The 24,341-nt window shown below is 38.5% G+C and overlaps 1 protein-coding gene and 1 pseudogene across 3 annotated transcripts; both read left to right on the forward strand.

Moving 5' to 3' along the window:
• The first annotated feature begins 1,917 nt into the window (after window positions 1–1,917).
• On the forward strand, window positions 1,918–2,786 carry LOC109454586 (large ribosomal subunit protein uL18 pseudogene; annotated as a pseudogene).
• Window positions 2,787–5,308: 2,522 nt separating this feature from the next.
• On the forward strand, window positions 5,309–23,780 carry CBLL1 (Cbl proto-oncogene like 1). Of its 3 annotated transcripts, none has more exons than XM_019745339.3 (6): window positions 5,309–5,860; window positions 12,535–12,702; window positions 15,994–16,091; window positions 16,496–16,579; window positions 17,682–17,755; window positions 20,301–23,780. In XM_019745339.3, the coding sequence occupies exons 1-6, from the start codon at window positions 5,812–5,814 to the stop codon at window positions 21,334–21,336; spliced, it is 1,509 nt and encodes a 502-aa protein (XP_019600898.1). In that variant the 5' UTR covers window positions 5,309–5,811; the 3' UTR covers window positions 21,337–23,780. The 3 variants fall into 3 exon arrangements, with proteins under 3 accessions (XP_019600898.1, XP_019600897.1, XP_019600899.1); XM_019745338.3 differs by having other exon boundaries at window positions 5,314–5,860; window positions 15,991–16,091; XM_019745340.3 differs by lacking the exon at window positions 5,309–5,860 and adding an exon at window positions 6,506–6,882 and having other exon boundaries at window positions 15,991–16,091.
• Window positions 23,781–24,341: the final 561 nt, after the last annotated feature.

The raw sequence follows: 24,341 nt of genomic DNA on the forward strand, positions 1-24,341 counted from the left end.
ACATGGTAGGTGTGTTTTCAGGTGGAAGTTAAGTATTGCAAATCTATGCCTAGTATTTTCCTCAACTGAGGTATGGGAGGGTATTAAATCTACTGTCAAGAAATGTTTTTGTTCATTGGGAGACCCAGTTCTCTGGTGGTAGCTATACCAATTGCAGAAAAGAAACTCCAAAAACACTTGTTCTTGAGTTTCCTGGTATTCTTTCGTACTAGGTATCTATTTTCTTTCTCATCACCACTTTGCAGTCACACAGGATTAAGTCCTCCCAATGCGAAGATTTATCCTTCCTCTCAGACATTTCTAGAACAGCATAAGCTCTTCAAAACACCATGAGAGATATAAAGCAGTGGTTTTCAAAGTTAAATTCCAAGACATTTGTGTACTTTGACATTTTAGTGAGTCATAACCAGCTTTTTTTTTTTTTTAAGGGACAGAACAGAAGAAAAACAGCAGAAAACATTATATATGCTAAGGGTAAGTACAGTTTCATGACACTTATATGTATGTGTATGTGTGTGTTTGTGTTTATATACTGGGCTATGACATAAAATATATTTCCGATAGTGAGAGACATTTAAACACTAACAGGGCCTATTTACAAACCAAGTATACCAGGAGAGCTGGAAAGCCCTCTTCCAACTGGCATGGAGTGGCCGCTGGGGTCGGGGTCAGTGAGCACTTGGACCAAAAGCCTTCTCACCTCTAGAAAACAGGGTCCCAGACTGCTTGTTTACAAAGATGGCATAGCTATAGAGCATTTTAATACCCTAAACATTCTTTCAGGAGTGAACTAAAAAGAAATGTAGAGAGAAAAAACTAAGGCAATTATCTCTTAGCAGAAGGGCTCCCGGGAGGAGCAGACCTGTCCAGCTCAGAGGATCCCACTGCAAACTCTCCTTCTCAGGAAGAAGGCAGGCTGTGGGGCCTCTCCAGACCAAAGGGCTCCTGCCCACATGGGTGTGATGCTTCCTCCGGCTGCAAAGGTGGGAATGGAGAGATGCCTCAGTCAGCAATGCATGGTCCTGCAGTCCTCAGCCTCCACTGCCTTCTCATTCCCCGGCGGTCTCTGGTCCACTTTCGTTTTTAAGATTCTTTTACATTAGTTTTTCCTTCTTTTTCTTTTTTTTGTATTAGTTTCAGGTTTAAAAACAATGCAACAGTTAGACATTGCACCCCTCACAAAATGATAACACCCTCCCCCAATCTACTACCCTTCTGACATCGTTTATCTGTTACAATTCCATGGACTCTATTCCCTATGCTGTACTCCACATCCCGTGACTATATATATATATATTAAATTATAGTTGACATACAGTATTATTGAGCTTCAGCACAGGTGTACACTGCAGTGGTCAGGCATCTACACCATCCATGAAGCTTTCTCCCTAATAAGACAAGTGCCCATCTGCCACCCTACAAAATCTTTACATTATTGATTATATTCCCCAAACTGTCTTTCATACCCCATGGCAATATTGTAGTTACCAATTTATGCTGTCTAATCCCTTCCCCTTCTCTATCATCTCCACCTCCTCCCATCTAGCAACCGTCAGTTTTTCCTCTATATCTCTGAGACTGTTTCTGTTTACTTTGCTCATTTATTCAGTTCTTGTTCCACATATAAGTGAGATCATCTGGCCCAGTTTTTGACGATGGTGTTTGGAAAGCCAGCTGCCATACTTAATAAGGCTTGGCTGTGGTAATACACTGGAGATCAGTTTCAGGAGCTGGTAGGCGGAGGAGGAAGCTGGGACTGGCGGGGCTGGAGTTAAGCCTGCTAATCCAGTTTGAGAGCAGATCACTCTACTGACTCCCATATGCAGAAGTCAGAGTCTTGGCTAGCTTTTCTCCCCCGGCGCTGAGCTGGGCCTGCAGGCTGTGGTGAGCTGCGGTCGCGGGTCTCTGTTCCACAGGATGGGATTTGGTCAAGTTGTCAAAAATAAGGCCTACTTCAAGAGATGACGAGAGGGTAAAACTGATTACTATGCCTGGAAACGCTTGGTAATCCTGGATAAAAATAAGTACCACACACCCAAATACAGAATGAAAGTTCGTGTAACCAACAGAGATATCATTTGTCAGACTGCTTATGCCCATATAGAAGGAGCTAAGATAGTTTGTACAGTTTATGCTCATGAACTCCCAAAGTATGGCGTGAAAGTTGGCCTGATAAATTATGCTGCTGCATATTGTACTGGCCTGCTGCTGGCCTGCAGGCTTCTCAGTGGGTCTGGCATGGACAAGCTCTATGAAGGTCTTGTCCATCAGTCAGGAGGTGACTGGAGATGAATACAATGTGGAAAGCACTGGTGGTCAACCTGGTGCCTTCACCTGCTATTTGGAAGCAAGGCTTGCCAGAACTACTACTGGAAATAGAATTTGGGGGGCCCTGAAGGGAGCTGTGGACAGAGGCTTGTCTGTCCCTCACAGTATCAAACGATTCCCTGGTTATGATTCAGAAAGCAGGGATTCAGTGCAGAAGTACATGGGAAGCACCTCATGGGTCAGAACATTGCAGATTATATGTGTCACTAATGGAAGATGAAGACGCTTACAAGAAACAATTCTCTCAATACATAAAGAACGACGTAACTCCAGACATGATCGAGATGTATAAGAAAGCTCATGCTGCTATACGACAGAGTCCAGTCCATAAGAAGCCTAAGAAGGAAGTTAAAAAGAAGAGGTGGAACTGTCCCCAAATATCTCTTGCTCAGAAGAAAGATCGGGTAGCGCAGAAGGCAAGCTTCCTCAGAGCTCAGGAACGGGCTGCTGAGAGGTAATAAACCAAAGAATTGTCCATGAAGATTTTTCATATAAAAACAATAATAAATTTATTGATTAAACAGCTAAAAAAAAAAAAAAGTGTCTTGGTAAACACCAGGCTGGCCTTGCGTGTGCATCAGCAAGCTAACAGGTCCGAAGGGCCTTACTGTCCCTCTTCAAAGCTCACTTCCAGTCCATTTTTACAGGCAATTATAATGAAATTGTAGCTAACATTTAATATTCATTTAATAATGTGCCAGCGCACTACTGTTCTCTCATTTAATCTCCACTATCACGTCAAGAAGCAGTGAATATAGTAACTATCCTGGTAACAGTAACTACCATTTATGAGGAATTATTGTGTGCCAGATGGTGCTAAGAGCTTTAGACAGATAACATTTAATTCTCACAACAAACCCAAAGGTAGGCACTATTATCATCCCATTTTACAAATGAAGGAGGTCAGCCACAAAGATTAGGAATCTGCCTCAAGTCTCACAGCTGGTAAGTGGCAGTGCTGGGTTTGGAACGTCTTTGGCTCCCAAGTGCATATATCTACCTACTATATTCCACTGTCTTTCCCATCCATTTCTGCTTATCCAACCTGTCAGTGTATATGGACACCATCCTGATCAGGTCTTCTCTTGTTAACATCCATTCACACTTGTGGGCTTTGGCCATTATCGGGGTCTCTGGCTTCTTGGTCAGTTGTTCTTCTCCTACATGTATTGGTATTAATTCACCTTCCCCCCACACCCCCCCACACACACATTTAAGATCTGCTCATTGTTTCTGACTATATCTTGCTGAATTATGTTGTTCATCTGACTATATTGTGCTAGGTTTTGTTTATATGCTCTTTCTTAACTATTACTCTGAAATCTTACTTTTCAAGGTTCTCTACAATCACACCTTATTTGATTTTTCAGTACTTGCAAACATGGATCAATAGTGCAACTCGAACTGCTTACTGTCTTCTATAGAAGCCGTAACAATTCTTACATCCTGTTTGCTATGCCTCTCATTGCTCTGCTCCATCAGGCCCAGCTCAAGTCCCCCCACACAGCCCCTCTTCCTCAATCCTACTACTCATCTTTGCCTCTGAGCTGTAGGCAGTACTGCATTCCCTCAAAACACGTAGGATTTAATTCTACGTGTTTTTTGTTATTTCTATAAATGCTAGCCTGTGCAGTTCCTAAGGTAGGAACCTTACTTATACAGTTCTTACCTTCTGCTGTCTTAGGCACTACAGTGTGATAGAACTAAAAGAGCATCACGGAGATGAAGGTTCTTGTCCTGACCGGTATTGAGGAGCCTCAAACAAGCTCTTGGAAAACAAGCTCTCTGATACCCATCCTATTTTTCCTGTAGCATAAACAGTGCTATGTAAACGGGGGGCTATCAAAGCATCTTGAGGAACTGGCTTGTAATTCGTAGGCTAGCAGATGGGCTGCCACTAGGATGAAACGGTGCACCTCAGTGCTTCCGATGGTCTATTACGATGGTTCATTTTTATAAACCTTAGGACAGTGCCATGCTACAAAATAAACGTGAATGTCGACTTTCAATAAAGAAATTGTGACATTACAGCACACAAGTCACCAACAATAGCTACCAAGCACAGTAATAAAATCTAAATGTATGTATGGTTTCACTTATCAGTTTAGTTAAGAGATTTACACTGCTGCACTGGTAAAGTGAAGCAACTACAGTTAAGGGAGAAATGAATATAGAGCATAATGCTAAAGTAATGCATGAAAACAACAAATGTTAAATGAAATAAGTCACCAAATGTTTAACATTTTATCAACAGGAAGTCTAAATAGGTGAGTTTTCCCTTAGTAAATTTTCATAACAATGTTGACAAAACTTCTGATTTACAGATTATATAAAACACAGTTTGAAAGTTCTTTTTTCCTTCTAATTCTTTAAATATTAGCATCAGTAGACACTAATATTATTTTGAACCTGGATTTGCATCAGTCTGAAGTATGGCCAATAGGCTAAATATAAGGATAGAAAAAATAAAAAGAGTACCTTCTAGGTGAAAACGACCTTTTTTTAAACCCCAAATTAGTGAAAAATGCTCGATCATATCAACACTGTACATAGGAGGTATGGGAGGAAGGTTAAGCTTCTCCCAGCCTCCAAAAAAAAAAAAAAAAAAAAAATAAGGCCAGCAACTGAAAGCATCTTGAAAACCACATTTTAACAAAAGCAGGGGCAATCTTGATTCACAATTATTCTTAGTTGTGAAGGTACTTAAAAACTTGTTTAGGGCCCACCCGCCCAGTGGCTCAGGTGGTTAGAGCTCTGTGCTCCTAACTCCAAAGATTCGATTCCCACATGGGCCAGTGGGCTCTCAACCACAAGGTTGCCAGTTCAATTCCTGGAGTCCTGCAAGGGATGGTGAGCTCTGCCCCCTGCAACTAGCAACGGCAACTGGACCTGGAGCTGAGCTGGGCCCTCCACAACTAAGACTGAAAGGACAACAACTTGACTTGGAAAAAAGTCCTGGAAGTACACACTGTTCCCCAATAAAGTCCTGTTCCCCTTCCCCAATAAAATCTTAAAAAAAAAACTTGTTCATAAAGTTGCAGATATAGTAGCGGGAGTGTCTTTTAAAGGATTCCAGTAAAACACTCACCAAATAACACGGAACATATTATTCAAAGCTGTTACTGTATATCTATACAGATACAGCACATTGCTACACATACTTTATTTGGAATTCAGTACCATGAAAACATTTCTTGTAAGAGGTCAATGTAATCTCTTATCAATCAAGGAACTCTGGCACTGAAAGCGTGAATAACCCAAGGTAATGATGTCGTCACCAAGGGACGACAAGAATAGAACCCAAATCCCTTGACTCCCCAGCTTGTGTTTTCCACTATTTGTGCTCCTTTCTACCCATCAGAGGGTATCAAACGTAAAAGAGAAGGGAGTGGACACAAATGAGCCAAGTCTGAGAGGTGGAGACCGCACTGAAGGTCCTCAGGAATCACTCTTTGCCACTTTCCGTTGTTCTGGCCTAAGAAGATGAAAGCAGCAGCAACCACAAACCCCTGGGACCAAGAACTGGAACTAGGTACTGCTTACTGTGGTAACTCTCTCTTCCTCATTTTAGGCCTTTCCTTTTTAACCTCTCCCTTCCGGCGAGCCCTAACGCTCTCTCCACCTCCCCTCCTTCAGCTCCACTGTGCACTTTATTGACCGGCGTCCCCTGGTCACAGGCGACTGGCTGCGCTGCACTCGCTCTCCACCTGACCCTGCACTCAGTCCTTCGGACATAGGTTCTGGCTGTTCCTAGAGGCAGAAGCTTTTAGGCTAGAAAATGAGTGTTAGTCAAACACTATAAATGTGTTGCTACGGTTAGAAACTTAAGAGGCGGGAACGGGGACAAATACCAAGTCGGCTGTGCGTGGGTCTATGTAGCTCGTCGCGACAAAGCGACCTTTAGACAATAAGCACAGCACCCTTCTCTCTAGCTGGGAGCTTCACACAGCTCACCCATCCCCTGGGCTACCTCCGCCGGGGGACGCCTAGGGGAGCGCGCGTGTTTACACGTTTGCTAGACCGGGGGAGGAGACAGCCGCTCGGGGACCTGGGGGATTCCAAACCGTTACTCCGCCTGCCGGGGTGGGGCCGCCCAACGGCCGAGCCTGCGCAGTGGGCCTGGCCGCCCCAGGGATCCGGTGCACTTCAAGTCCCAGAAGTCAACGCTCGGCGGGGGCGGGCATCCGCCTTACCTGCCGGGAGCTTATTCCTCCAGCTACTACCGCTCTCTCCCTCCTCGGTTCCCGTCCGTCTCCTTTCCAATTAAAGGCTACTTTCTCTCGAAGCATGTGAGGAGATGCCGTAGCAGCCCCGACATCGAAGGTCTTAGCCTACTCGCTCTTCCTTCCTTAGCCGGAACTATGCCCAATTCGCTTATCGGAGTTGGGTAGTGTGAGCCAGGAAAGGAAGCCCTCGGAAGCCAAAGCCGGGGTAACCCAATCGCACTTCCGCCTCCCGGGATCCGGAAGGTAGCGCGCACGCGCTCCCTGCGACTCCGGCGCAGTTGACTTCCGCTCCCACTGTGCTCTGCGAGCCGAATCATGGATCACACTGGTAAGGAGGCGGAGGCAGTGGGGGTCCCGGTTCCATGCCCCCTTGGCCGGCCTGGGACTGGTCGCCTAGCGGACATAGAGGGGTTACGCTCGCCCTACATTACTGGGGTGTAGCGGTGAGAAAGAAATCTTACAGACCCCTCCCCCTGCCCGGCAAGGGCCTGCTACGTCCCGGCCTACTCTCCGGTGTGGTACCTACAGCCTCGGTGCCGGCAACGGCCGCTTATCCGGTTCTGCTGAGCCCCGAGCCGGGACGGCGGGCGGCGCGGGCCTTGTGCGCAGATCTCTCTCTCTTTCTCTTTCTCATTCTGAGTGCTGTGCCCTACATTACGGGAACTAGCGGGGAGATTCCATTCTCGGAGACGGGGAAGCCTTATTGCGCTGGGAGTGGATTTGCGAGAGTGGGTTGGAGACGTTCTGCTGTCTCAGTCCGCTTTGGGCGGGTGCTGCGGTGGTCAACGTCTGTGGTCATTGTCTCTCCCGTCCTTTATGGACTAGAGGTGGGAGAAGGGAGTCGGATGTGGTTTTCGGAATGATACTCGGAGCAGCTTTTCTATCGAAACCCCGCGCTTCGGCTATGGCCCTTACTCATCATTTGGGGACATTTACAAAGAACTTAAAATCAGGACATTCACATCTCTTTCTCAAAGTAAGAATGGCTCCACTCTTTGTTACGTGTTTTTTGGTTTAGTTTCCTGGGTTTTTGGATATTGAATGAGTGCACTTGGAATTAGAAAGTGCTTCGTATAGTTATATTAACCACATCACAAATAGGGAAAAAAGGCTTTTCCCTGTGTTAAGTACTTGTTGGGATGTCCTCAATTCTCAAGTACCTGTCTATCTGTCTGTCTGTATTTCTACCTATCTATCTCCAAAACTTGTAGGCCTGGAGATGGAATGGTAAACAAGGCAGAGTTACTGTCATGGAGGTTACATTCTATTGGGGAAGACACAATAAATTTTTTTAAAAGCCCAATTGTTTACAGGTTATGATAAGTTCTTTGAAAACAACAAACATGCTGTAGTAAAGACTAATAGGAGGACGCTTCAGAGAGGGTGGTAGGGAACGTCTTTCTCGAAAGGTAGCATTAACAACTTGAGATCTGATGGATGAGAAGAATCCAGCCATGAAATAAATCAGGAGGAAAGCATTTTCAGCAAGTACAAAGAATGAAGTGGGAAACCAGTCGGCTGCAGCTTAGTTATTAAGCAAAAATGAAAGAGCTCTAATACGAGATTGGGAAGGAGGGCAGGAATCAGGTCATGCAAGACTTGAAGGCCGTGTTAAAGACTTGAATTTATTTTATGTGCAGTATGAAGCCATTGAACCAGAAGTAGAGGAGGAGCATAATATCTTAAAAATATAATAGGTTCTATGGAGAAGGGTGTAAGAGAGGGTGGCAAGAATAATAGAAAATAGACAATTTAGGAGGTAATTGCAGTAAACCAGAAGGCAGTCTTGGCTTAGTGAAGAAAGGGAGTGGGCAGATTCAATAACTATTTTGGTGGTGAAACTTAAACCCATACTGCTAGGTTAATTTGGAGAAATGTAAGAGGAAGAGATGCCTACGTTTCTGGTTTGATCAGCTAGGCAGTGCCTATTACTGAGTTGGGGAAAACTTGGGAGAAAAACATTTTTTAAAGGGGTAAGAGGTGATTGGTGGGCATTTGGGAACAAGATTTTGGACTGCTAAGTATGAATGTATATTGAGATATGCAAGGAGAGATGTCATGTGGAGATCAGAGAAAGAGGTGGGCTGAAAAATACATATTTGGGATTTAGTATCACATACCTGATATTTTAAGACAAGAGGATGGACAAGATCACTTAAGGAGAGGGAATAGAGAAGAGGGTCTAGAACCAGGCTCTAAGGAACTCTAATGTTTGGAAATTTTATAGACTTGAAACTAGGATATTGATGTTAGAGTAGCAGACATCCAACATTAGCGAAATATTTCTCATTGAGCCTATTAACTGGAAATGGGAATAAGGCCCCACTCACAGTTTAGAGAATGTTGTTAGGAAATTGTAATATGCATGGGTGTGTACCTGAGTATTTAGTATTCTAGTTCTCTTAAGTTAAAAAAAGTAAGTTAAGTTAAAAATATGAAAGTCATCCTAACGTGAAAACATTCACTCATGACCTGACCATTTAAAAAATTAGTTCCTACTCACATATCTCTGCTGCTTGACACTAGTTTCTTTTCTGTTAGTTAATTTTGTTACATCCTTGATGTTTCATATCAGGAAACTATCAAATGCTGTATATAAATTGTGATTACAAGCCTTACAAAAGATTCAGGTTTTCATGTAATTTATAAAAGTGAATTTGAATAATTATTTAAATAATTATTTGAATCACAGAATCATTGGCAAGTGCGGAAATGCCAGTTAGCCAGTTAATTGAAGACATTATGACAGGATAGGCATCTCAAAAGAATGATTTTAATATCAAAGGATTAAGAGAAGTCCTTGAGGAAATTGACAAAACCCTTGAGTATTGTGCAAAAATGACTGATTTTTCTGATCATGCTGGAAAACGTCAAACACATCGAAGGCTAGCCTGTGGTATTCGAATAGAATTTTGCCAGCAAAATTACTCCAAGAAACTGCCAGTTAACATTTGATTTATTTTTTGGTCATTCTAAGAATTAGCACTTAGCTGTAACTGTAATCTAAATTTTCTAAATTATTTTTTGGTTCCTTTAATTCAAGATAAAATTCTAAATATTAAAAAAAAATCATATAATATAAAAGTGTTACTCCTTTTTAAAGTGGATTCACCTTAAATGGCCTGTTATATCCTTCATTCTCTTTCTTTGTAATATCTAAGGACTTTTGTGGTTTTAGTTGGCGTTTTCAAAAGGAAATTGTGCTGTAATTTCTGATTCTTAAACCAGAAAACCCAAGACAGATCCAGCATTGATGTCATTATTACATGTACTTTGTTGATGGATTTGCAGTCTGTAAGACAGGCGGCAAGGTGTGTAAGGGGCAGCAGGCTCTTGAAAGTTGGGTTGGCTTAAGCAAACAACAGTGGTGATAGTGACTTCAAGTGCTCCGGGTGGTGTGAAAAGGGTTTGGAGTGATGACATGTTGGTATTCTGATCATTCACCAAGGGAAATCTGTTAAGAGTCTTTAATATCTGAAGTGCAGCATTGAACTGTTAACTGTCTACAAGAACTTGATTTGTTTTTTTTTTTTTAGTCTATTGGAAAATCAGAAATAACTTTAAGCAAAAAAAATTCTATCATACTTGTCTTTTGGCTATTACATTGCTTGTAGGTACTTACGTAAGCAACTAGAGTGAAAGCAGATGAAATACATACTCAACTTGTTAGTACATTTAGTGAAGTCTTGAAAATTATCAAATTGGGTTTATCTTAATTGATTTTTGCTGTGCATGTAATCCCTTTTCCATGAATTTTGTCTTGAGTATTAGCTATTGTAAAAGTAATAGTAGAAAGTAGACTGAAAGGTACTTAATTATTCAGGACCCATTTTGAATGATGTTCTGTATATTGTTCAGAAAGAGTGCAAATCATCAATGTGAATTTAATATGTGTTTGTAATCCTAGTAGCTCTGGAGGTCATTAGTACTAGGTTACTACTTCCAGATTTGGCTTTACTGACTTTAGTGTAGACAGCTTGGCTCTCAATCTTGGTTGGACTATCTCCACTAGTAGCAGTTACACAGCCTGTTCAATCACTTGTGATGTTTAAAACATTACTATTTGAAAAAATTATTTTATTTGCATTTCCTACTTTATGGCATTTCCCTTTCTGTCTTTAGTAGGTAAAGGTGAAAGTTTTCTGTATTGTAATATTTTGTCATAGACTTGAAAAAAAGATGACTTTTAAACTTCAGATGGAGTAAGTTCTTTGAAATAATGCTATTTATTACTCATGGGATATCAGTTAATTTATTTCATAGTCAATAATAAGCAGGAACTTAGAAAGTGTAAGTTGTTTATACCTAGTTGAAGTACAGAAACTTTGCGTCTTTCTAAATTATAATTTTCCATCACAGTGCTGACTAAAACTAGCAGTCACACGTACATCTAGAAATGTTATTGCTTGTTTGTACTACTAAATGATGTGGTAATTTTTACTATGTTCCTAAAATTTTTTTTTAAAAAACTATTTTACACTTAAGGGAATAATCTGCTTCCTTAAAACTAACTTTAATTTCAATGCATTTACTTAGTTTTACCACTGGCAGTGTTAGTTTTGTGTTCTTAGTTTTATCGATTGTCCTGATGCCGAATCAGTTTACTAAATGTATTGAGTGCCTACTTTGAATGCTTGATGGAGATAGGGATGGTTTCCTTTTTCTTCTCTTCCCTCTTTTTCTCCTTTTGAAAATCTCTAAGTTACCGTATTTTGCCATGTATAATGTGCTCCCGTGTGTAATGCGCACCCATGTTTTTGACCCAAACTTTCAGGGAAAAAAAATTTGTTTTAATTTTTTAATTCAAATTTTTATTTGTTTACATTTAGGTACTTGTTTTTTTGTATTATAAAGGAATTTTAGCATTTATTTTTTAGCATTATGTTACAAGAAATTTTATGTAACAAATAATTACAAAACACAAGAACAGATACAAGGTACAAGCAATTTTATGTGCCAGTAACAAATTTACAATATTTATACATCATAGAAGGTCAAGAACTCTTCGTCGTTGCAAGTTCGTCATAAGTTCAACAAAAGCAACGATCATATTCCAGGGTATTATTTTGCCTACGGATATTGTTATTGATTTCTAGAGTTATACTCTTAATTCATAAGCATAAATAAAAGAATTAAAACATTTATATAGATATGGAATTAGTACTACCCATGTATAATGCACATCCTTATTTTTCCCTCACAGATTTGGGCAAAAAAAGGGCGCATTATACATGGCAAAATAGAGTACTTCAAGACAGAAGTTCTTATCTTGGGTTCATGAGTTTTATTTTCTATAAACCCCTCTGGAATTATATGAAAAATTTTATTGTCTGCTTTTTCAGGGAGAATTCTATAACTTTTGTCAACTTTTTTAAAGGTTCCATGTCTCAAAAAGCATTGCTTTGGGGGTGGCCGGATGCTCAGTTGGTTAGAGCGCGAGCTCTGAACAACAGGGTTGCCGGTTCCATTCCCACATGGGCCAGTGAGCTGTGCCCTCCACAACTAGATTGAAGACAATGCGCTGCCGCTGAGCTGCCGGAGGGGCAGCCAGGTGGCTCAGTTGGTTAGAGTGCGAGCTCTCAACAGCAAGGTTGCCGGTTCAATTCCCACATGGGATGGTGGGCTGCGCCCCCTGCAACTAAAGATTGAAAATGGTGACTGGATTTGGAGCTGAAGCTGAGCTGCGCCCTCCACAACTAGATTGAAGGACAACTACTTGGAGCTGATGGGCCCTGGAGAAACACACTGTTCCCCAATAAAATAAAATAAAATAAATTAAAAAAAAACCCAAAAACCCACATTGCTTTAAGGGTTTATCCCAAAGTAGAGAAAATTAGCACTTATATAACATAGCATTCAAAATCAGAACCCAGATACTCAACCCTTGATAATGTTGGGTGTGTTGCTTTAATACTTACAGCAGAATAATCTTCAAAAAAGAAAAACTAAAAGAAATGACAACTTTTTCTCCCTCACACAGACAATGAGTTACAAGGTACCAATAGTTCTGGATCATTGGGTGGTCTTGATGTTCGAAGACGAATTCCTATAAAGCTCATCTCCAAACAAGGGAACAAAGCCAAAGCTTCACCGCGCACGCCGAGGACAATAAACAGGATGCCTGCAAAGGCTCCGCCTGGGGATGAAGGTAATTTGTCTCAGTTTAGAGGTCCGAAAGTCCTTTTGTTATATGGGAGTCCACCAAATAATCCATGTGATTTTACTTACTTATAGCTACCTTTTTAAATCTTACATACTCTCTTTTCTTGTTCTTTTCTGTTCCTTTATAAATATTTTGTTTCGTTTCTTTTGTTGTTGAAAATAACACTGCCTATTGTTAAAAATTTAAACAATACTGCAGAAAGCATAAGATTAAAAGTAAAATTGTCCCTCTCACCCCCACAATACTTCTCCCCCATATAATCTCTGTTACAACTTTTTTATACTTTTTTTCATCTATAACTGCCCTTTTTTCATGTAAGATGCATTTGAGATTTTGCCTTCTCAGGATTTACAGATATACCTCGTTTAAGAAAATAAGTTTAGGTATTTCACATATGGATATTTTTTGTAATTTTTTGCCGTTAAAAGCAATGTTGCAGTAAATATCCTTATACATATACCTTAATATGTATACTTTGTAAAATTTAAACTTTGCATTGGGCATTTTAGAATTTGACAACTGTTGTCAAATGACTTCAAAAACAAGTGCATTAGTTTATGCTCCCACACATCAATATTGATGCTTACTATTAACCTTAAAAAATTTTTGATACACTTTTCTGTATGAATGGGGAGGTATGTCTTTTTATATTATGTTAGTTATTTAGTTTGCCTAGGATCTACCTGTTTATATTCTTTTTTTCCCGTTTGGTTGTCTTTCCTCTTGATTTTTACGAGTTCTTTGTAAATTAATAAAATTGGCCCTTTGTTATATATATTGTGTGTTTTCTCTCCCCCGCCTTCTTGAATTTTATATATAACATTTTTATTATAGAGAAGCTGGAAGATTCTAGGTAGCAAATATCCATTTTCTTCTGTTATGACTTCTGGGTTTTTTTACATTCTTAGAAAGGCCTTTCTTATAGTCTATGAGTATAAAACAGTTTTCCCATCTTACCCTTTAATACAGGGGCAGCAGACTATGGCCTGTGGGCCAAATCTGACCCTGTTTTTGTAAAATTTTATTGGAACTTAGCCATGCCCATTCAAGTATTGTGTATGGTGACTTTCACACTGTGATGACGTAGTTCAATAATAACAAGAGACCTGTGGCTTACATTGCCTACGCTATTTACTTACCTGGCCTTTTACAGAAAAAGTTTGCTGATCCCTGCTTTGGAACATTAGGGATATGTATTTGGTTATTTAAAAAAAAAAGTGGGGGTTGGCTTTATTTAGTTTATCTCTAAAACAGCGAGCTATTTACCCCAATCATTGAAGAATCTCTTTTCCGTGCTGAATGGGAATCCCATGCTTATCATATATTAAAGTTCTACAAGTACTTGTGTCTACTTCTAGATGTGCTATTCTACCCCAGCAATCTGTCTTTATTTCTGTTTTTAGAATGAGACTGTTTTAAATATACCTTATATTATGGTTCCTTTTATTACAGGGTTTTTTTTCTCCATCTAAACAAATATATTTGAAATCAAATGTTATAAATCATGGTTGCAACTTAGGGCTGATGCTGTACTAAACTAGGGTCAGTAGACCTGGGACTCCCCCTTTGGCCTTTTTGGTTTTTAAATCATGTTTTAAAACTACACGGTAATGTACAAATAAATTACTGTAACAGTCCAAACAACGCAAAAAAGTTAAAATTCCCCTTGTACCCTTTCCCTCTCATGTATCCCTTCATTCCCACCCCCCTTCCTAGAGGGAGCTACTGTTACCAGTCTCTCTCTTTAATAGAGCAAATTTAGGCCCAAGATAATCTTTGGATACATTAGATTCGCTTATTTGGGGCAAAAAAATTTTTTTGTTTTTTTTTTTCCCCTTAGGCCTTGTTGAAAATATGGAATTTGGGGTGCTTGTATGGTATCTATACAAATATGTATATATTTTATATATATATATATATATATATATATATATATATATACATATATATATGTATATATATATGTATATATATGTATATGTGTATATATGTATATACACACACACACACACACACACACATATGTATTTTAATGATGGATGGGAATGCAGGGTTGAACTATGAAAAGTGATAATGTGCTCCTAATTTCCTTGGCTTTTGTTCTGCTCAATAGTTTTTTGAGTTTTAGACAAATAAGAAAAATTGAGTATTAGATGACACCAGCTTTTATAAGGTATAAATGGACCATATAAGAACCTAGGGTCACTCAAATGCATCACTGTGTGTGTCCATGTCCCTGTCCATCTCGTGCCCACTTGTCCTCTGTGTGTGTGGGTGTGTGTGTATGTGTGCGCACGCGGTGTCTGTCCATCTCTCCCCTCGTCCCCGTCTGTCCTGTATCTGCGTGTACGTACTCAGGTGCTGTAATTTAGCCATGTGGGTAAAGTTAAAACTTGTGTGCTTTGCTACTCGATTTACCAGTTCTAGGGCCAAAAGAGTTGTGAGAAGCCGGGCACTTTGGAGAGCTAGATTGTCTTCTCAGCTTTACTTTAGTTAATTGGATTCTACCTAGAATCCTCATCAGACTGTTCACTGGTTTTCTGTTCTTTTGTATGGGATGAGAGGATTACAATCAACCTTTTAATTAGGTCAGAGAAATTGAGCCCATTTAATCCTCATATTGTTTTAAGTTTACTGATACTGATATACGCAGTATAGGGAGGCTACTTGTAAGTAGATAGGATATGGCTTCTGTTTGGGTGATTAACCAGGGAGAGGTTTAAATTGAAAGGATGAAGTGTCAATATGTCTGATGTTTCTAAAATCAGGCTCAGTTTAAGGCTGAAGAAGAGGATACCTAATTTACTAAGTCATAAGAAGAAAGTCTGCAGAATTCTTTGTTTCATTATGTTCTTTTGGCCTCTTGCAGCATGATACCACTTTGGTAGATAGATTTGAATAAATGGTGATCAACATCTTAAAAATTTGTGTAACAAGCGTGGTGATAATTAGTAGTTTTATACTGGAGCTAGTTGGGTGAGTAATGAACACTTGAATGGGAATGAAGAGAGCTGAGTTCTGTTCCCAACTCTGCCACTTACTTCTCTGTGTTACTGTGGGTCTCCTTATTCTAATATTCCCAGTTATGAAGTAAGAGCGTTGGACATGATTGCCAGGACCACTTCTAGCTGATGTTTACACTAATCTTGGTTATCTTGTTCTTAGAAGAGCTTTGAAAAGCATCAGTGAACAGGCCTGTTTTACCATTGTACATGTACTTCCAAATGAAACTCAAGATAGAAAAACTTAATAGGTAACTTTTTCTTTTCTCAGAAGGATTTGATTATAATGAAGAAGAACGGTATGACTGTAAAGGGGGCGAACTGTTTGGAAATCAGCGAAGATTTCCTGGACACCTTTTTTGGGACTTTCAGGTATTACTAAAATAAAAGCATTTATTAGAACAATAAAATATTTTAAATATCTTATTAGAACAATGCAGAATACACAAAGAATGGTATGAACTTTTCTTATAGCTATGTCTCTCAGCGCACGTAATTCATTTGTTTATTAATGCCCTACTTCTGTTTCCAAAAATACTTTGAAGCAATTTTCAGTAAAGTCAGGTAAAGTCAGTAACTATTAATACTATTTAAGAAAAAAGAAATACCAAAAATAAAGCACAACCAATGGTGGGGAATATGTAAGGATACCAAGAAACTTTTATTTCTAATTGTTTTAACAACATTTATAAAATGCTATTTAATTAATTGTGTAAATCATATATATGATTTTAGAAATGCTTAAAAAGGAAATTTTAATTACATCATTTCAACAGATAAACATCCTAGGTGAAAAGGATGATACACCAGTTCATTTCTGTGACAAATGTGGATTGCCTATTAAGATCTATGGGCGAATGGTAAGTACAATTAAAGTAAATTTTATTTTTGTAAATGTAAACATTTATGTAGTGGTAGGATTCTGAAATTTAAATAGCTTTATCACTGTTTAATGACTAATCTTGTGACATTTTAAATATGAAACAGCTAAGGGAAATTTTGGAATAATATGCATTTAATATAATTATCTTGACAAAGTCTTGAATTCTTTATAAAGTATTAATTAAGGGAACTGTTATAATTTCTGAAAACTAAATAATTTCTTTGGACTGTTTGATACCTGTTAGTTTATATTTATTTCTAGTTTATTAAGGAAAATTTTTTTCTTGTTTAATAGAATAATATCAGTTATGCATTTCTGAAGGCTATAATTTTTAATGTAAAATTCAATAAATATTTTTTATTTCTGTGAACTGAATTCTAATATTTTAAAAAAAATTACAACCCTACCTTGTAATTTTATAGTCATTTTGACACATTCTCCATTAAAAAAGGTAGTTTTACATTTGTGTTTGAAAAAAATAAAAAATTGAAGTCAGTAATATATCTGTGATGGTAGAGGGCATTGATTGTGCACTATTGCTTTGCTGTATAACATTAGTTAAATAACAGTCATGACTATGAAGGTTAAAATAACCTAACATCATTTTACTATGTCTTATGTCTTGATTTGTTTTTATAAGTTCGTGAACTTATGGCTACCAGGGGCAAATGCTGCTTACGTTAAATCTAGGAGATATTTGTTATCTCACTGCTCCGGAATAGTTTCAGGAGGAACAGGATATGATCAAACATGGTTATAGTATTCTTTTTCAGAGGCTTTCAACTTGTAAGGACCATGGATGAAATTTATAGGGTTTATACCTTCAAAAAGTATAAGCGAATGAGCATCTATATGTTTATTGAGGAAAGGGCGGAAGTTTTCATCACATTCTTAAAGGATTTTGTGACTTAAAAAGGTTAACTATTACTTTTATATAATTGGTATACTTACTAATTGTTCATTTTAACAAACAGTTCCCAACTGTCTTCTATGTCTAGGTCACTGTTCTTACTGTTATTATTTTTTGGAAATATTTTAATTTGTTCTAGTATGCTTAACTGTAACATGTCTCTTCACAGATTCCATGCAAGCATGTTTTTTGCTATGACTGTGCTATTTTACATGAAAAAAAGGGAGATAAGATGTGTCCAGGGTAAGATCATTAAATTTTAAATAATAAAAGTTTGTGATCTTTATAAATAATACAATTTATAATGTTGGTTAAAGGTCAGAGGTAATTTAAACCAGCAGCAGTCTGTCATATGTGTAGGCATGGCTAACCTTTCTCGGTGAGTCAAGAGTCGGCCTTAGCCTTCTCCTAGGATGGGGCTAGGTAGCCTATCAGTCAATTCAAATTGGCCAAAATAACCAAGTGTTTTTGCTATCACAAAATTTGTTTTATAAACTAAAAATAGTTATTTTCTTGTTTTGATGGGACACTAGAGAAGGTAGTGTTGCGTAGTGACTGAGAGCAAAGACTTTGGAATTAGAATTCCTGGGTACAAGTCCCTGATCTGCCATTTATTAGCTCTGTGACATAGACTGTTTCTTCATCTATAAAATGGAGCTAATAATAGTACCTGCCTCCCTGGGTTATTATTAGAATTAAATGAGAGAAAGAGAGAGAGAGAGAGAATAAAATAGTACATGTGAGCATAAGCTTATTTCTTACCTTCAAATCTGATTATTATGTGTTGAGTGTATCTTGGAACACCATCGTGGAATAGACTCAGGAAAGTTATGAAGATCTAGAAGTATTGGTTGATAATGATCTATACTGGAAAGGTCTTGAAAGTTCCAGATTAAGCTAGGAAGTTTTATATCAGTGTAGAACCCCTGACAGAAGGCTTGGGAAAGCTTTGAGAGAAACTTCTGTTGTCCTAGTTTCTTCTAACCTGTGTCACAAGCTATCCCGACCTAAGAGTTGTAGTGTTGGTTGATGGCAAAGCTCTGGATGATTGTAAGGGATGATTTCCACTTATGGTGTAGGAAGACTGGCATCACAGAGAGGAAGGATGATTCATTGACAAACTAGTAAAAACGAGTTTTCTTGGCATATCTTTATTAGCGCTTGAAAGTCACGTTATAAAATCTGTTGTGTGAGTTTAAAGAATATTTCTTCCCTAGAATTATAATTCAGAAGAATTAGGAAATTAAAAGTGCATATTCGCTTGTTTGTCTAACTTCCTCTAATGCCTAATTTTCCAACACTGTACGTTCACTTTAAATTATCTAGTAAATTTGATTGCTTCATTGGGATAAAGGATTTTAGATGTTGTAAAACACTATGGTAGAGTACATTAGAAGGTTTTCTCTTTTATATGTGTTCTAATGTTAATATTTAAGAGGGAATTCAATCTTCAACTCGAATTCCAGTTAGTACCTCCCTGGTTGGCTCTGAGCTGCTTAGAACAGGAAGCCTGTCTGGATTAAGAGACCCAGATCAGAAAGTGAAGACCTGGCAATCCAAGTTAACATAAATATTACGTTGCTACGATTAAGCATCACCCAAAAGAAAGTGCCTCACATCCTGATACTGTGGAAATATTTCTGAGCTTACAGAGAATAAGAAGCAAAAAATGAGAAGTGAGCCAAAAGGCGACTAAGGGAAGCCTGCTGGTATCAAGAAGAAGTGCCAGCCTTACATCAAGGATGGAAATACAGACACACCTCAAAAACCTAGAAAGTAGAGCCGTTTAATATAGTATCACATGACCTGACATTCATATTTAATGATGATAGCTTATATTTATACATACATAGTGTTTAGTGATGAAATACTGTCGTTTTCATTGTTCCGTTGATTTTAAGGACACTCTTTTAAGTAGGATAAAACAGATATAAAAATCTTGTGAGTTAGGTAGAGTAGATGTTAACCCATTTTACAGATGAAGAAACAGACATATTAAATGACTTCCCCAGATTACAGAGCCAGCACTAGATCCCAGTTCTGGTTCCTAGTTCAGTCCTCTCTCCACTATTTTAAGAAGACTCTAAAAGAGGCAAGAGTGGATTAAATATAATGAATGAAAAATAGTTACAATTTTGACCCTGAGTCATTAAGAAAATACTGAGTTAAATTTAGTGCTTACAATTTAGAAAGGTAGGAGTGTGTGATACTTCTGAGTAGTAAATTTGTTCAGAAAGGTCCCCTCTGTAAGGGACTCTTGATAGCCAGGATTTGAATGTAAATTGCTTATGTTGTTTAATGTTAAGGACTCTGATGATTAGGATGCTCGTACTTGTTTTTGTAATCCTTGCAGCATCTTCCACTTCCTGTCTTCCACTTAGTTTTATTTGCTCAGCAAATGCTATTGCTCGGTAAATAGAGTGTAAGGTTGGATTCCTTGGTTGTGACAGATTCTTTGGTTTGCCCTTCCTGGGCTTTTTTGCAAATACATGCAAAGTATAAAACTGTTTGAGAACATTAGATACATTCTAGGTCTTAGGGAAGAATAAGTTCTTTTCTTTAAAAAATTCTGTTTGATACACTTTCAATTTTTTCTTGTAAGAGTTGCTGACACTTAATAGCAAACAGATAACAAAGTGGGAAAGTTAAAGATTCACTTAACAATAGCTATTGTGAGCTTTTGCAATATTTTCCATAACAAATTTTAAAAATAAGCCTATCTTTGAAATGAAGTGCATTATTTTTAGTCTGTTTTTAGTAAATCCAATTATTTCCCCTTCTGATTTAGCTGTAGTGACCCTGTGCAGCGGATTGAGCAGTGCACACGCGGCTCTCTCTTCATGTGTAGCATTGTGCAAGGCTGCAAGAGAACATACCTGTCTCAGAGAGACTTGCAGGCTCATATCAACCACCGCCACCTGAGAGCTGGAAAGCCCGTTACCCGTGCTTCACTTGAAAATGTTCATCCTCCTATTGCCCCACCACCCGCCGAGATCCCTGATCGTTTTATCATGCCGCCAGACAAGCATCATATGAGCCATATTCCGCCAAAGCAGCACATCATGATGCCACCACCTCCTTTGCAGCATGTGCCACACGAGCACTATAATCAGCCCCATGAGGATATTCGTGCTCCTCCCGCAGAATTGTCCATGGCTCCACCTCCACCTCGTTCGGTCAGTCAGGAAACCTTTCGTATTTCAACAAGGAAACACAGCAATTTAATAACCGTCCCCATTCAGGATGACTCCAACTCAGGTGCTAGAGAACCACCACCTCCTGCCCCAGCACCTGCTCACCACCACCCCGAGTACCAGGGCCAGCCCGTGGTGTCGCACCCTCATCACATCATGCCTCCACAGCAGCATTACGCACCTCCGCCCCCCCCTCCTCCTCCAATAAGCCATCCAATGCCACACCCGCCCCAGGCCGCAGGTACTCCTCACTTGGTGTACAGCCAAGCTCCACCTCCTCCAATGACCTCTGCTCCACCGCCAATCACCCCTCCCCCGGGACATATCATGGCCCAGATGCCACCGTATATGAACCATCCTCCTCCAGGACCTCCCCCTCCTCAGCACGGTGGTCCACCTGTAACTGCACCCCCTCCTCACCATTACAACCCTAACTCTCTACCCCAGTTCACTGAAGATCAAGGAACTCTGAGCCCTCCCTTCACACAGCCAGGGGGCATGAGCCCTGGCATATGGCCCGCACCCAGAGGGCCGCCACCTCCTCCACGAATGCAGGGCCCACCTTCTCAAACCCCACTGCCTGGACCACATCATCCAGACCAGACAAGATACAGACCGTATTACCAGTGATGAGAGCATTTTGAACTGAAGATAGGAGGAGAAAATACCTATGTATAGTCGATCTTTTAATTAAGTTTTGGCTGTTTGGGGAAGGAAAACACCTCTTACTGAGGTAGCTGTAAAACACCTAGGATCTTGTCTCTTAAAATGGTTTTAAATCTTCACCTTAGGATTAATTTCAAGTACTATCCCGTAGTGCAGATAAGTGGCTCAGTGGAGCTCGCCTATATTTGAACACCTTTGTTCCCGTAGTGTGGTAAATTGACCCAGAGGTGACCGTTTGTAAAAAATTTGAAAAAAGTTTTTCATTGTTCCACTTTTCAAAAGTATTGCTTTTGTTAAACCCGGTTTAGTTTTTCTTGTGATACATTTTGTTAACCTGTGTAAAAGGATTAAATTTCAATATGGTTGTAAAAATGCTATTTTTATGTGAATTTAAGTGCAGCCACATACTGTTTTTTAAAACCATATGTTTTACCACTAATTTCCCAAAGTTACAATAAAAACCTAAAAGTGAAAATCTACTAGAATTTACTGTAAGGCAGACTGTTAAATGGTAGAGAATAATTACACATTTTAGGCACTGAAATTTTGAGGTATATTAAGTATATATAATGCACTTCACTTGGAGGCCTTTTCATCTTCAGGCAGCCTCAGGAGCACCAAAAACACATTGAAATTCCAGACTAAGATCTGTTTGTAATATTAAAGGGCATTACTAGTTATTCGGAAAGATACAGCCAAAGTCATTGACTCTACAGGCTGCAAGCCGTTGGGGGATGCTGTTACTCATGAATGCTTTTTACTGAATAGTTGGAATCACATGATTCACCACACTTATTAATCTTAAGTAACATTATTTTATAGAACTGTTTCGGTGGTGTTCTTTAGATGAAGTGTTCTATTCTGCTCATTATCTTAAATATTTAGGGCTGAATGGGCGTTATGTAATTACTCAGTTCATGGTAGAGTTTGATCCTGCGCTTAAATGGGGTCTTGTTTCTTGGGTTTTCAATTACAATTGGAATGCCAGGGAGGGATTTTGAATACTGTATTAATGAAAGACATTCCTGTAGTCACAAACTGGCATTGCACAGATTTCACTACTGTGTGGTAAGTGTTCTTCCTCTAACTTGAAATTTAAAACTATTAATGATTTCCTTTTTCTTTTATTGGTTAAGCAGTCTAACGCTTGGGACATGTTAGCATGGAGTCAACCAGATGATTTTGTATTGGAGAAGAGAAAAGCAATGACTAAATTGTGAATTTCAGTGCTTTACAAGGTGCCTTTAGAGTCAGCTTTTGCATTATAGGGCTTGTTACAGTCCAGCTAAGATGACCACTTATAGTTTCTACAGAACTGATATGTACAATTCGATATTCTTAGGATATTGTATATCCTTTGAATAAACCCCTGTGAAGTATTTCCTCCCCCACTAAAACGGTGCATAATATAAACATGAAATGTGTAGTATGCAGATATCATTTATTAAATAGTTTGTAGTGTATAAATTTAGAACATTTCTTTTTGACAAAGGGTGAAATGATTGCTAATTTTCCATTTAATTCAGTCAGGTACAGGCAAAATAATTTCTCATTTGGGATAATCAGATGCAAAGTCATCTCTGAACTTAGAGCTGAAGTTAGAAATAATATAAATGGCCATTTCAAACGTGACCAATAAAAAAAATAACACTTTTTTTTTAAGTTAAGTGATTTTTCACAATTAACAATTTGAGAGTCCAGTGTTAATGTAATATTTCTAATGAGAAATTTTTGTTATTAGAAGCATGGGAGTGAAATAGTGTGAAAAGTTGGTGAGTACTTCTATCATATTACTGTAGGTACTTGGACTGGTGCAAACTTGATTCCCTTTCATGCCCCTTTTTAGGAGCTGTTAAAATATTACTGTTGAAAATCCAATACCATTCTTTGTTTCATGTAATATGAAAATAGCCAAATTCACTTCAGAGCTTCTCAGCTGTTTTTGAAGAGCTCTTCTGTTTTTATTGAAATTCGCTAGAGTTGATTGTGGTACGAAACCACTTAGGTATTGGACAAAAAATTAGTATCATGATAAAATTCCACATGTTAAGAGAATTCTCGTAGGCTTTTAAAAAAAATGATTATTTTCAGTTAGGTTTAAGAAATGCAATGCAGAGAGGCAGATCAGATGAATTTTTAGCAGACAAAATTTTTAAATGGTGACTTGACTTCATCCAGTTATTGTTTGAACGAGGGTGGGTGGGCAGAAGGATTAAAAAAATAATCACTGTTGGTGTTTCTTTCCTTAAGGAAAAAGATGTGAATCCCAGCCTTATATCAGGGAAGCCTTTGAATCTATGATGGACATAAGTCTAAATTAAATGTATGTATGTTTCATTATATTGCTCTTAAGACTACTGAGGTGGCAGTTTAATTCTTAAAAACAATAAAATGGAAGCATAAATACTGTTTTGCCTAAATGAGTTTTTACCTAATGATGACAACATTTGGGAGAATGCAGAATTTCCATGGTTATGTTGATACAACATTTACAATAAAATTAGATTCACTTTTTTAGAGATTAAAACCCAAAAGTTGAATGTTAAATTTCTTCAGTGGCATGCTTGTTTGGAGCGTTATATAGTATTTGGGAAAATTGTTGCAAAGACCATAAGAAACTATATCCATTTTGCCCTTTAAAAACCACTGGCTTAAAATTATTGTGTAAATATTAACTAGATACCACTGAAATATAAATGGAAAAGATAGTTGAACATAGTTTTAAATTCACAATAAGTGAACTTAGGCTTTGTTCTGACTAACATACTGGAAGAGTATCTTTCATACATCTTTCTGGAAAAGCCTATAGTCCTGTCATAAAATTTTTGTGAAAGTCCTATGTTATAAGTACATGGAAAAATTCCTGAGTACCTAAAACAAAAATCTACTTTTCCACTGATCTTAGATTAGCCAAATTGGTATATTGATGTTAATTGAAGTTTGACATAATCATATTCACACATTTTCTG

Source organism: Rhinolophus sinicus, chromosome 4 (assembly GCF_057876585.1).
Source record: "Rhinolophus sinicus isolate RSI-liver-muscle chromosome 4, RSI-T2T, whole genome shotgun sequence".
Classification (NCBI taxonomy): domain Eukaryota; kingdom Metazoa; phylum Chordata; class Mammalia; order Chiroptera; family Rhinolophidae; genus Rhinolophus; species Rhinolophus sinicus.